Source organism: Garra rufa, chromosome 8 (genome assembly GCF_049309525.1).
Source record: "Garra rufa chromosome 8, GarRuf1.0, whole genome shotgun sequence".
NCBI classification, from domain to species: Eukaryota; Metazoa; Chordata; class Actinopteri; order Cypriniformes; family Cyprinidae; genus Garra; species Garra rufa.
The window spans coordinates 15,346,611-15,361,292 of NC_133368.1; the positions used below are offsets into that span (position 1 = coordinate 15,346,611).

Consider the following 14,682-nt stretch of genomic DNA (forward strand, 5'->3'; position numbering starts at 1 on the left):
AAGCATGTTTTTTTTGTTTTTTTTTTATTTAGTACTGACCTGAGTAACATATTTTCTCATTAAAAATACATTTGCATATAGTCCACAAGAGAAAATAGTTGAATTTATGAAAATGGTCCTGTTCAAAAGTTTACATACTCTTGATTCTTAATACTGTGTTGTTACCTGAATGATCCACAGCTGTGTATTTTTTGTTTAGTGATAGTTGTTCATGAGTCCCTTGTTTGTCCTGAACAGTTCAACTATCTGCTGTTCTTCAGAAAAATCCTTCAGGTCCCACAAATTCTTTGGTTTTCCAGCATTTTTGTGTATTTGAACCCTTCCCAACAATGACTGGATGATTTTGAGATCCATCTTTTCACACTGAGGACAACTATGCAACTATTACAGAAGGTTCAAATGCTCACTGATGCTTCAGAAGGAAAAAAAAAAGGCATTAAGAGCCTGTTATTGAAATTGAAGATCAGGGTAAACTGAACTTATTTTGTCTTCTGTAGCTTCCGAAGGGAAGTACTAAATGAAAAAATATATTTAGGCAAAAAAAGAAAAAAAGAGAAAAATATTCAGTCTATTCAAAAGTTTTCACCCCTGGAAAAAAAAAAAGATTTTGTGGGACCTGAAAGATTTTTCTGAAGAACAGCAGGCAGTTTAACTGTTCAGGACAAAAAAAGGGTCTCATGAACAACTATCACTAAACAAAACACAGCTGTGGATCATTCAGGTAACAACACAGTATTAAGAATCAAGCATATGTAAACTTTTGAACTAAGTCATTTTTATAAATTCAGCTATTACTTTCTCTTGTGGACTATATGTAAACATATTTTATGTGAAATATCGTATTCATGTCAGAACTAAATAAAAAATAACATGCATTTTGTATTTTTCTCTTATTTTGGTAAAATAATTAACATTTCGCAGATTCTGCAAGGTGTGTGTAAACATTTACGGTATATCATGTTGAAATCCATTCTGCAGAATTCCACAGAAATTGCAGTGCAGTAAAAATATCCAAATCTAATTACAAGTCTATTCTGTGTCTAATTGGTATTTGTTTGGTGCCTCATACTCACCGTTTCCCTGTGAACTCTGCTTGACCCTTTTTATTAAACAGGAACCTTGAGTCACTGTAACCCCAGCCATTCCATTTCATGATCTCCTGCCTGAAAGAAAGAGAAAAAGAGCCTTAGCTCACATGCTGTTTTATAATAGCCAAGCACAAGGTATATTCAATTATATACAACCTTCATCTTTAAGTCTAATAAAATAATATTAAATTTTAGCGGCCATTGTAATGACTGCCGAGATAAAGCGATACAGTTTTTATATTAAAAGGTCATGACCGAATGTAAGAGTTACTAATTGTCCTGAAGGTCACATTCTTCATATCTGCTGAGAAGTCAGACAGACCTTTAGATAAGTAACCTTTTGAAGCAGTCAACAGCAGTTACAGAAAATGTCCTGCTATCTTGATCTTTTCGAGACACTGCATGAAAGGAGAAAGTGAAGTGCACCAAACACAAAAACCTGCTACTAAGAGTTTTTCAAGCTTCAGTGTATTATGTTTAGAGGTGAACCTATATGCTTTAAAAAGAAAAAAAAGGCAAAAACTGTACATTTTTTATATGGATCACACTGTACAAATTCATATAAAACATTCACTATCAGCCAGAAGTTTCTGAGCAGTAAGATTTTTAATGTTTTTTTTTTTTTAAAGAAGTCTCTTCTGCTCACTAAGCCTGCATTTATTTGTTTCAAAGTATAGCAAAAACATTTATTTTAAATAATTGCTTTCTATTTGAATATATTTTAAAATGTTATTTATTCCTGATTTCAAAGATTAATTGTTAGCATCTTTACTCCAGTCTGAAAATTTAGCTTTGATCACAGGAATAAAATTACATTTTAAAATACATTCAAATAGAAAGCAATTATTTTAAATAGAAGAAATATTTCACAATTTTACAGATTTTGCTGTATTTTGGATCAAATAAATGCAGGCTTGGTGAGCAGAAGAGACTTTTTTTTTTCTTTTCTTTTTTTTTTCTTCCTGTTCAAAACCTTTTGACTGGTAGTGTATTACCATTTATTTTTATATATTATTTGTATATATTTTGTCATGAGATCAAACTGATAACACACATCTTTACACAAGCTTCCACAAAATGCATCTATAACTAAAGGTCGAAAGAGTTCAAAACCAAAGAAAATATGTGATCTTTCTTGATGCGTTACATTTTTAAGCAGGTTTTTTTTTTTTTTTTTTTTCATCTGGCACACATTACCACAAGGTAGTAAAAATAAAGTTGTTCTGTTAAAAAAAATTAATTATTTAAAAAATATATATTATGTGATGTACTTTTGGAAAAAAAACTCAGTATAGTAGGATTTTTCTTTACAATATTTCTAAATAATAACAACAAATAATAATAATAATAATAATAATAACAACAATAACAAGCTGTTAATTGAGTGTGAAACTCTTTAACGAAATTTTGCTGTGAGAAAATGTGTTTTGGTTTGCCCAAAAATTTAATAAAATCATTTTCTGCATCCATTAATTTAGTTTATTATTTATTAATTAATTCATTTAAAATGATTTAAAAAGTGACAATCTGAATTTTCATGAAGTTTTTTCATGCTTGACAAGTTAACAAGCATAACATTTCAACATTTTGAGGGCAGTATGTTTCTTTAAAAAAAGTAATAGTTGAATTCAGCAAGGATGCTTTAAACTAATCAAAAGTGACAGTGTAAACTGTAATAATACTTTGTTTTACCGTATTCCTCATCAAATAAATGCAGCCTTGGTGAGCCTTCTTTCAAAAATATTAATAATCTGCCTAGTCACATAAAATAAAATCACAAGTCACAGTTTAAATCTAACAATTCCTGATGAAGTAATAACCATATATGAACAGTTTGAAATGTTCCTCCATGTAACCTTAAAGTTTGTAAACCCTTATTTACAGTCCCTTGCAAAAGTGTTCATACCCCTTCGTTTTTTTTTTGTTTTTTTTTTCACATTTTGTTTTGTTGCAGCATTATGTTAAACTGCTTTAAATTTGTTTTTTTCCCCAAATCAAGTTACACTCCATACACCATAATAATGACAAAGCAAAAACCAGATTTGCAAATTTTACTCAGTACATAGTTGAAGCACCTTTACAGCCTCAAGTCTTTTTGGGTATGATGTGACAAGCTTTGAACATCTGCATTTGGCAATTATCTGCCATTCTTTGCCTCACCTTTTCACCTCTCAAGCTCTGTCAGCTTGGATGGGGGCTGGCAGACATTTTCAAGAGTCCTGGTTGTTCCAATCGTCTTCCATTATGGATAATGCTTCTGTGAACCTTCAATGCAGCAGATTTTTTTCTGAACTCTTCCCTAGATCATTGCCTTAACGCAAGTCTGTCACTGAGCTCTACAGGCAGTTATCTTGACCTCAGGACTTGGTTTTTGCTCTGATATGCATTTTCAGCTGTTAGGCCTTTTCTGAGAGGTGTGTGCCTTTCTAAATCAGACTCATTCAAATGAATTTGCCACAGTTTAACTCCACTCGAAGTGTAGTAGCATCTAGAAGCAATATGAATGCTCCTGAGCTACATTTCGAGTGTCCCAGAAAAGAGTATGAATACTTATGCAACGGGATCTTTTCAGTTTTTTATTTCTAATAAATTTGCAAAGTTGTTACAAACCTGTTTTGTGCTTTGTCATGATGGTGTATGAGATGTAGATTGATGTGGAAGTAATTTAAAGCATTTTAATATAATGCTGCAACAAAATGTGAAAAAAATGAAGGGGTATGAATACTTTTGCAAGGCACTGTATAGTTGTAAGGATATCATCACTAAGGCTTTTCTTAACTTAAAGGGGTTTCTCGCAACTGGTTTCTGGTCTTTAGGTACAGCTCAGATCCTAAAGTCCAGTCACTCAGAAAAATAAGAGCACACTTCTCTCTTTTCTCTAACCTCCACATATGAGTACTAGTAAGTGTGATGACTGCCGTAGCAATGAACTAAAGTTCATTACTTCAGGCGTTAGTGCAGCTGTGATCTCTGGAGCGCTGCGCCTTGCTGTGAGACTCCAACTCAAAACACACACTGTCAGTTTGCAGAAACACGCGAGCGGGTGATCAGAGACCGGAATGCAGGTCTGCCGCTGATCTTCTGAGAAACAGACACAGCCAAACCTTAAAACTCTCATCAAACACATGGGACAAACAAGCCGTCTATGGAGACTTTTCAACCGCAAAGAGTAGAAGACGAAAAAATGTGATCACTCCAGACTTGACAAAGAGAGATGCAATCTGAATCAGTCGATTTACCAGATAGATGAGATTGTGGAGTCTATTAATAGACAGTAACAAACCCTAAATATTCCCTCAGTGACCCACAAAATCCTGCGGATTTTCACTCCTGCACACTGTTACACGTGACATGTAGAAGGGACCAGTCTTATTCAATAAATCACATCTAACATGGTTAAGAGTGAACCTGATCTACTGATATCCACTGAAGCAGTTAGCAATTCTGTCATTTACTCAACTGAGTTTCTTTCTTCTGCTGAACACAAAATGGTTATTCTGATTGATATTCTGAATAATGTTGGTAACCAAGCCACTGACTTAATATGACATCAATGGAGGTCACTGGCTACCAGCAAATGTTTGGTTAACAAAATTCTTTTTTTGTGTTCAACAAAACATAACATACAGGTTAGAAACAACTTGAGAATGATCCCTTAGTAAACTATCCCTTTACCTTTTTTAAAAGAAGTTCACTTCTGAAACAAAAATGTACAGATAATGTACTCACCCCCTTGTCATTCAAAATGTTCATGTTTTTCTTTCTTCAGTTGTAAAAAAAAAAAAAAAAAAAATGTTTTTTGAGGAAAACATTTCAGGATTTTTCTCCATATAGTGGACTTCTATGGTGCCCCCGAGTTTGAACTTCCAAAATGCAGTTTCAATGCAGCTTCATGGACTTTAAACAATCCCAGCCGAGGAAGAAGGCTCTTATCTAATGAAACGATTGGTTATTTTCTAAAAAAAAAAAAATAAATAAATAAAAAAAATAAAAAAATTGAATTTATAAACTTTTTAACTTAAAATACTTGTCTCGTCTTGCTCTGCGTGAACTCTGTGTATTTTTTCCTCCAAATTCGAAATCGTCCTACATCGCCGTTTTACCTTTTTTTGTAAAGAGCGTTTGATCTTCTTTGCATGTTCACTTTGTAAACACTTGGTCAGTACTTCTGCAACGATGTAGGATGATTTTGAAGTTGGAGGAGAAAAAAAGATGATCATACCCTAACTATATTGAACTGGAATACACAGAGTACACGCAGAGCTAGACAAGACGAGCATTTAGGGTTTAAGAAAAGTATATAAATTGTCAATCTTTTTAGAAAATAACTGATTGTTTCGATATACAAGACCCTTTTTAGAGCCCTCTGATGTTGCATTTAAACTGCATTTTGCAAGTTCAAACTTGCGGGCACCATAGAAGTCCACTATATGGAGAGAAATCCTGAAATGTTTTCCTCAAAATAATTTCATAATTTCTTCACGACTGAAGAAAGACAGACATGAACATCTTGGATGACGAGGGGGTTAGTAAATTATTTGCAAATTTTTGTTCTGGAAGTGAACTTCTCTTGTAAGGTGCACAATGCTGTTATTTGCCCTCAAAACATGTTAAACAACTTAAGCATAAAGGTCAGTTTATCCATTTTTTTTTAAATGAGTAAACGCATGGTCACATTTGCCATCTCTCTGCAAATTTTTGATGCATAATCAAGAGATTTCAAGAGGAATCCATACGTTTAGAAGTAGTTTGTGGGGTAACGCAATACAAGGAACGCAAGTAATGTAATCTGATTACTTTTTTCATGCAACATGTAAAGTAATGCATTACTTTTAAAATCCACGAGAAATTATCTGTTACTCTTTCAAATAAGTAACGCAAATTATGTAACCCGATTACTTTTTTCAAGTAACAAGTAAAGTCATGCATTACTTTTCAAAATTTACAAGAAAATATCTTAGTCGCGATTAATCACGATTAGTCGCGATTAATCAATTCAAAATAAAAGTTTATGTTTGTATACTATATGTGTGCGCACTGAGTATTTTATGTATTATATTATGTATATAATATATGCAAACATAAACTTTTATTATGAATCGATTAATTACAACTAATTGTTTTGAAGCTGTAAAAAATATAAGTTTAGTTTCTTTTGTTTTTAAATATCATAAGCAAGCCCAGCTCAGGTGACAAAAAGTAATGCAAAAGTAACATAATGCATTACATTACAAAAAAGTAACTAAGTAACTCAACTAGTTACTTTTTATCAAGTAACACAATATTGTAATCCATTACTTTTAAAAGTAACTTTTCCCAACACTGTTTGGTAATCTCATGTAGTGCTGAAAAAGTTTACCCCATAAAGATTTCGCAAAATATCATTAGCCAGGTTTCTATCCAAGGATTTATTGCGGAAAAAATATTTAGCGCTATAAATTTTTTACCGACATAGCTGATGGAAATGCCATTTATCGTTAAAATTTCTCATGTGTCGACACAATCGTTTTCTGTTTAACTTAAGCGCATAATTCTATATCAATACTTCAAATGTCACAAAAATTAGTTTGGAAACACTCTGTCTAGAAAAGGGATTTCACCACAAATAAATGTGGTGTCACATGACAGAATTAGCAATAGGCAGCGTCCATATTCGTTTTACATATAACGTTAATAATGGCTTAACGATCGCTGGTTGTCGGTTATGAGAAATAAAATTACCTAAATGAGCATTCCTTTTTCCAATATAGTCTAATAAATGTTCAGAAAAATATTAATATTACAGCTGCACCTTGATGATTAAGTATCTAAATAGTCTATAAGTACAAAAAAAAAGAAAAAAATTCACAACACTTGTTAATAAAAATTATTTTATGGCCTATACATGTAAATAATAGCCTATAGCCTATAATAAAGTTATGTTTCAAATGGATGAAGAACAGGCTAATGGCTTGCACAATAGGTTGAATTGTGTATGGAAACTTTTTTTTTTTTTTTTACGATACACCAAAACTTACGTGACAATTTGTTTGTTTGTTTTTTAGAGATGACGTCATCAGCACACAATTTTATTAGTAAAAAGCCAGTTGGATGGAAACAGGCTGGAGACAGCTAATTTTGCAGGGTTGTTTTTTTTTTTTGCATATTCTCTTTGTCAATAACAAAACATCGCAAAAAATGGATGGAAACTTGACTATTAATGTGGCTGTACCTTCCTTTAAATTGTTCATTGCAAATGTTTAGAGCATTCACACCAGTTTTGGAAGATCTGCTTGCGCCCCACAAACACTGGTCATCTTCATGTTTTTTTTTTTTTTTTTTCCTTCTAAAAATTACACAAGGCCATATGAATCACATTGGTACACATTCATATAAATCACGCCCTCCTAATGTATTTTCCAGTATGTTCCCAATGCGATCAGAAAACTCCAGCTAACAAACCAGTTTTCAAAAAAATGGACCCAAGAGGTAAAAGCCTAAGAAAAATGTGATCTTTCTCGTTGAGTGTCCAAGAGGAAATGTTTTAAACCCCTTCAGTATAATACCTGGCAAGATAAGATAATGCTGAAAAGCAAATCTACCGTTTGTCTTTGACAACAAGCATTTAACACGTACAGAAATTCCAGCTGTATCTGATCAATGAGCCACACTGGATATACACTGCTAGATAAAAGTGACGTCTATTGTTCTGGGTATTACTTATGTGGCTTAATATAACATTAATGATGTCTTTTACAGAAATATGTAGTAGAAAACCAATGAAATATGTACGTTATTTTAAAAATCGACATTGTTTTATACATATTTTGGACTTTGGTTGCGCCATTATTTTTATTATGTAGAATAGCTGCACTCTATGAGCTCTATGTTTCACCAAAACACAACTTATAAAACAAAGTACTGATATGATGCCACATTGTGCGGCTTTTGGTTGTAATTTTTAGTCAAAGGGCAACTAGAGAAGCGATGCAAGTCTTCACTGCTTTCCTAGTGATAAGAAGAGGAGAAAAGAATGAGAAGATGCCTGTGGATGAATAAAACTTCCTAAAGACCAGCGTCTTTGTTCTTTCCACTTTAGCCCTGATGCCTCTGAGGCTTTTAGGACACCACAGCTACTGAAAGAGCTTACAAACGGCAGAGACAAGAAACGCTAGATGCCTTTCTGGAAGGATGTAAACATGCTGGCGCTTGCCATGATGCCGCAACCACTGAAGGAGTTTCTCAGCGTAATATTATAATATTTTTAAAATAACGTAATTTCATAGGTTTTCTACTACATATTTAAGTGACATATTTATGTTATATTAAGCCATACAAGTCCAGGGTTAAACATATACCATCATTCATCATGTTCAGTAAGTCTTCTGTCCAAAAATTGTGCAATGAAGAAAACTTTATAGTGCAAGTTGAATTAAGATATTACTTAGAATTTGGTTGTAAAATTTAAAGTTTTGCACCAATCCTTCAGTACAGAGACGAGTAACTGCTTTTATCACTTAATTAGAAGCGCCACAATTACTAAATTGTCTCATCTGTTACAGAAGCACTTAACAGACATTTAAAACTTTATGTTAAAGTGCAAAGTTCTGTAATAAAGCTCAATAAAAACTTTGTTATAAGTGTGTCCTATCAGATCAAACGTTCTACACACACTTTGGGCCTTTCTAAATACCCACACTTGCAGTCTTTTCACTTGACCACTTGTCTACATACATGACGCATTTGCTGTATTTGGCCCAAGTGTTCAAGTGGGCATGAAGACCACAAGTGCGTGCAGAAATTTTCTTTACCCGATCGGACACATTTATAGTGTTTACAGAGCTTTATTTTAATTTTCAAACCTTGCATTTAAAAAAAAAAACTTCTAAATGTCTGTTCAGTCATCTCTAAAACAGACACAATTAAATATTAGTGGTCCTTCTAATTGAGTGATAAAAAGGCAGGGGCAAATGTTATACAAAATAAACAAACTAATCTTTGCACCAATTAAATGTGCTACGCTTTACCTTTTACTACTAAATTATATGGAATATCTAATTATTATTCACTTAGCTTTGAGCACGCTATGCGGTATGGATTTAGTGTGCGTTAAGGGAACTGCGTTTTGCCGTTTTTTAACACTAGGACAGTCTTGCAGACCTAGTTCCTGTTGTGTGCACATGTAGTCAAGACCGCAAGACCGTGGGTATTTGGAAAGGCCCTTGTGGTCTTCATACACACTTGTACACTCAGGCCAAAAACAGGAAACAAGTCATGCAGGCGGTCAAGTGCAAAGAACAAAGTGTGGGTACTGGAACAGGCCCTACAGAGAGGTTCATTCAGAGAAAACAGTAGATAAATATACAGGTGCTGGTCATATAATTAGAATATCTTCAAAAAGTTGATTTATTTCACAAATTCCATTCAAGAAGTGAAACTTGTATGATGTATACATTCATTCCACACAGACTGATATATTTCAAGTGTTTATTTCTTTTAATTTTGAGGATTATAACTGACAACTAATGAAAACCCCAATTCAGTATCTCAGAAAATTAGAATATTGTGAAAAGGTTCAGTATTGAAGACACCACACTCTAATCAGCTAATTAGCTCAAAACACCTGCAAAGGCCTTTATTTGACAGTTGTCCAAAAGACGACCACTGACACCTTGCACAAGGAGTGCAAGAAACAAAAGGTCATTGCAAAACAGGCTGGCTGTTCACAGAGCTCTGTGTCCGAGCACATTAATAGAGAGGCGAAGGAAAAGAAAAGATGTGGTAGAAAAAAGTGTAGAAGCAATAGGGATAACTGCACCCTGGAGAAAATTGTGAAACAAAACCCATTCAAAAATGTGGGGGAGATTCACAAAGAGTGGACTGCAGCTGGAGTCAGTGCTTCAAGAACCACTACACACAGACGTATGCAAGACGTGGGTTTCAGCTGTCGCATTCCTTGTGTCAAGCCACTCTTGAACAACAGACAGCGTCAGAAGCGTCTCGCCTGGGCTAAAGACAAAAAGGACTGGACTGCTGCTGAGTGGTCCAAAGTTATGTTCTCTGATGAAAGTACATTTTGCATTTCCTTTGGAAATCAGGGTCCCAGAGTCTGGAGGAAGAGAGGAGAGGCACAGAATCCACGTTGCTTGAGGTCCAGTGTAAAGTTTCCACAGTCAGTGATGGTTTGGGGTGCCATGTCATCTGCTGGTGTTGGTCCACTGTGTTTTCTGAGGTCCAAGGTCAATGCAGCTGTATACCAGGACGTTTTAGAGCACTTCATGCTTCCTGCTGCTGACCAACTTTATGGAGATGCAGATTTCATTTTCCAACAGGACTTGGCACCTGCACACAGTGCCAAAGCTACCAGTACCTGGTTTAAGGACCATGGTATCCCTGTTCTTAATTATCCAGCAAACTTGCCTGACCTTAACCCCATAGAAAATCTGTGGAGTATTGTGAAGAGGAAGATGCGATATGCCAGACCCAACAATGCAGAAGAGCTGAAGGCCACTATCAGAGCAACCTGGGCTCTCATAAGACCTGAGCAGTGCCACAGACTGATCGACTCATGCCATGCCGCATTGCTGCAGTAATTCAGGAAAAAGGAGCCCCAACTAAGTATTGAGTGCTGTACATGCTCATACTTTTCAGTTGGCCAAGATTTCTAAAAATCCTTTCTTTGTATTGGTCTTAAATAATATTCAAATTTTCTGAGATACTGAATTGGGGTTTTCATTAGTTGTCAGTTATAATCATCAAAATTAAAAGAAATAAACACTTGAAATATATCAGTCTGTGTGGAACGAATGTAAACATTATACAAGTTTCAATTCTTAAATGGAATTAGTGAAATAAATCAACTTTTTGAAGATATTCTAATCATATGACCAACACCTGTATATGATATCTAAACGCTAAAATCTTTCTGCTGGGTCTCAGTAGGTTAAAGGTTGTTTAACATCCAGCACTAGATGGCAGCACAGTGCTGTCATCCCACATGAAGGAAGTAAATTTTTGACTCTTAGCAAATACAAAGTCAGGCCACCACTGTTCTCGTCCAATCAGAGCACAACTTTGCCTTACTAACTTTTGACATACAAAATACAACCTGTGGGGGAATCACCTCATTTGAACAGTCATAACAACAAACCACATTGACCAATAATGTATTAGAGTGAGCAAAGTGATACCAGCTGTAACAAAAATAACCAAGAAAAGCGAGTAGATGTGACACTAACATGGAGATTATTGACCATAAGTGTGTACTAAACAAGCAGTTAACAGCCTCAGGCTAGTACTGTTGAATATACAGTCAGACAGGAATAACCAACGCCCTTTTCCGTTTACAGAAGCATCACCGCTTCCAGTGAAAGCACATGTCTAAAAAACTGAGATCAAACTCAGACTTCCAGTCAGAACAAGGACATTCAGAATCATTAATTATTAGCAGATGATATAAGAGTTGTAAAAATAGTTAATAGTTAGAAAGGTCACCAAGCTCTCCAAAAGAGCCTCTGGAGACATTCAAGGGCCCCTCAACAAGAAAGTGTAGAAAGTGAGACTGTCACCTTTATTAAAGCTAAAGCTCATCTATTAAAACCCTGTCATAGTCTACTTCCACGCTCATGTTGCTCGAAATTACTTGGAAACCAGTTACTACTAATAGAATGTATTTCCAAACAAACCCATATGCCATTCTCCATATGACTTGTGCAACATATTTCAACTCGTCTGACAGGCTTGACTTAGGACCAGACCCAAATTTAAGTTATTAACTGAAATATTGCCCTGGTTCTTCAATCTCGTTAACTTGAGAGTAGATGACGGCAGACATTATTTTTGGGTGACCTATAGCTTTAAGGGCTGCTGCGAGTTTCTAATGTGCACTGGAGGAACCAGCAGGCAGCCCTCAGACAAGCGTCTTCTTCGTTTCTGGTCTGCTCGCTGGTGCATAAAGCACAATGCTCCATGAAAAGAGTAAACAAGAAGATGTGAATGTGTCCATCAGTGTGCAGCAGATATCGCGCACCACCGTACCCACCTCCGGGATGAATGGACACTTTGTTTAGATCCAGCACTCGAGCGCATAGTGATACAATGCAACGCCCGCGGCTGCTTTATTCCTTTACACGACTGCTGTTTATAAGCAACGTTTATTTCTGTATATGTGTGGGAAGAGCTAGATGTCATAGTACACAGGTTCAGGCGCACATACCTCCTCTTCGGTACCGGTGTCGCGCTGCTCGGGCTGGATCGGGGCGTCTCGGATTTGCACTCCTGCGCAGCGACGCTCGTGTTTTCATCTTCTGGCCGTTTCTGCAAATGTCCGGCTATGATCCTGAGTCTTTGCTGTGCGGTGGTGTTGGTGCTGGTGGTGCTGGTGGTGCTGCTGCTGCTGCTGCTGTTTGACGCCATGCTGCTTCCGTGTTTGCTGTCAGAGGTCAGCGGGCGGCTGATGGAGGGATGTGAGGTGGAGATTACACCCGCGTCCCGTCATGCACCGCACTCCGCCTCCCTCCGTTCCTCCGTTCCTCCGTCCCTCCCTCCGGTGCGCTACTTACTGACTGGAGTACACAAGATTTGATCTAAAATCATCGCTAAATCATGTTATTTATTTTTAATTTATTAAATAAAAAGGTTTTTAACATCTTTGTATTGAATAATAGTTATATAATAAAAGTTCTAAATTCCGCAATAATAATAGAATAATAAAATCTTCACAAATATGAATTACAAGCTATAAACTACCAGTTAAAAGTTTTTGGACAGTAAGATTTTTAAATAAGTGTCTTCTACTCACCAAGCCTGCATTTATTTGATCCAAAGTGCAGCAAAAACAGTCAAATTTAGAAATATAATTACTATTTAAAATCACATGATCCTTCAGAAATCATCCTGATTGCTGCTCAAATACATTATATATTATATATATATACTGACTCCAAGCTTTTCATAGTGTATAATGTTACAAAAGGCTTTTTATTTTAGATAAATGCTGATCTTTGGATCTTTCTATTCATCAAAGAATCCTGAAAAAAAATTTACTCAACTTTTCAACATTGATAATATTCAGAAATGTTTCTTGAATAGCAAATCAGCATAATTTAGAATGATTTCTGAAGGATCATGTGACACTGAAGACTGAAGTAATGATGCTGAAATGTTATCTTTGATCACAGGAATTAATTACATTTGAAAATATATTCAAATAGAAAACGTATATATTCAAATAGTTATTTTAAATAGTAAAAATATTTCTAAATTTTACTGCTTTTTCTGCATTTTAAATCAAATAAATGCAAGCTTGGTGAAGAGAAGAGACTTTTTTTAAAACATTAAAAATCTTACTGTTCAAAAACTTTTGACAGGTAGTATATATATATATATATATATATATATTAGTATAATTAATACTAATATTTGTTTATGGATTTTGATGACATTCACACAGTTATTCATAATTAATAATACATACCATACCTCTTTATTGTACTTTCCATCATTTTCATACATTTGTTTTCATGTTGAGTAATTCTAAAATTCTAAAACTCTACAATAATAATAGAATAGTTTTTGAAGTTTTGAATAATACTAAAATAAACAATTCTAAAATTCTACAATAAAATTGTCCAAATTTGAAATGTAAATATAAATATATAAAAGCATAGTTTTTTATGGATTTTATTATTCATCCACAAAATGGCAATTATTCATAATTTAACATAAAGTTGCAGTATAATCTCTACATTTACTGCTAAAGCAAATCTAAAAAAAATCAAAAGTTATTTATGCTTGTTTTCTCAACCTTGCTTATATAATCCGCTCCTGGCAAACACATTTTAATTATTATTTAAGAAATATAACCATGTGTTACATGTCTTCGCAAAGCTTTAATGTTGAAAGTATATATTATATGCAATATATATAATATATATATAAAAAATTGTATATATAGCTTCTTTTTTTAATATCAATACAGTATTAATAACCCTAATCAAATTTATGTATGATAATTGTGTGCTTGTAAGAATAACAAACCATATTTGCCACTTTTTTGTGTGTGTGTGTGTGTGTTTCATAAAGAACCCTGCTTTCAAATTGCAGGTGTAAAGAACCATAAATCACTTCAGCATAAAGGGGTTCTTTAGATAGTACTCTTGGATGTCATTTTGACTAATCAAATCTTAAATAATACTAAATGATCAGAAATGTACATGGTAACATTACATTAAGAAACCACACTTCATGAACCAAAACTGCAGTCAATGTGTTAGTAAATGATTATTCTGAGCACCCTCATGGGTTAAATATGTGCCGTTTCAATCTTTATGTGCTCGACTAATCAGTCACAGATGTACTTTAAAAGCACTTCCACAAAACTTCTCACTTTTATTTCCCACATGCATACTTTGCATGTTGCATACTAGGCTAGTATTCCAGATGCACATGGAACACTGTATTTTACGACTGCAAATCTGTTCTGTCAAGACCAATCAAATGTTTTCTCTGTCCTCCGTAGTATGGATGACGCATGTCAGGCCTGTTAACCCACTTACAGTGCCATTACCTGAGTCATGTGACCGTGAGAGTAACCCAGTCATGTGCTCGCCTGCCT

General features: G+C 34.7%; 1 protein-coding gene across 1 annotated transcript in view; it reads right to left on the reverse strand.

Annotated features, from left to right (window-relative positions):
- agps (alkylglycerone phosphate synthase) overlaps positions 1–12,504 on the reverse strand; it is a 69,949-nt gene extending 57,445 nt beyond the window's left edge. The window contains exons 1-2 of the mRNA XM_073845890.1: positions 12,283–12,504; positions 1,074–1,163 (exon numbers count right to left, since the gene is read on the reverse strand). Of these exons, the coding sequence (XP_073701991.1) occupies positions 1,074–1,163; positions 12,283–12,482 (290 nt within the window). The 5' untranslated portion in view covers positions 12,483–12,504. The remainder of the gene's footprint in view (positions 1–1,073; positions 1,164–12,282) is intronic.
- Between the last annotated feature and the right edge of the window lie 2,178 nt (positions 12,505–14,682).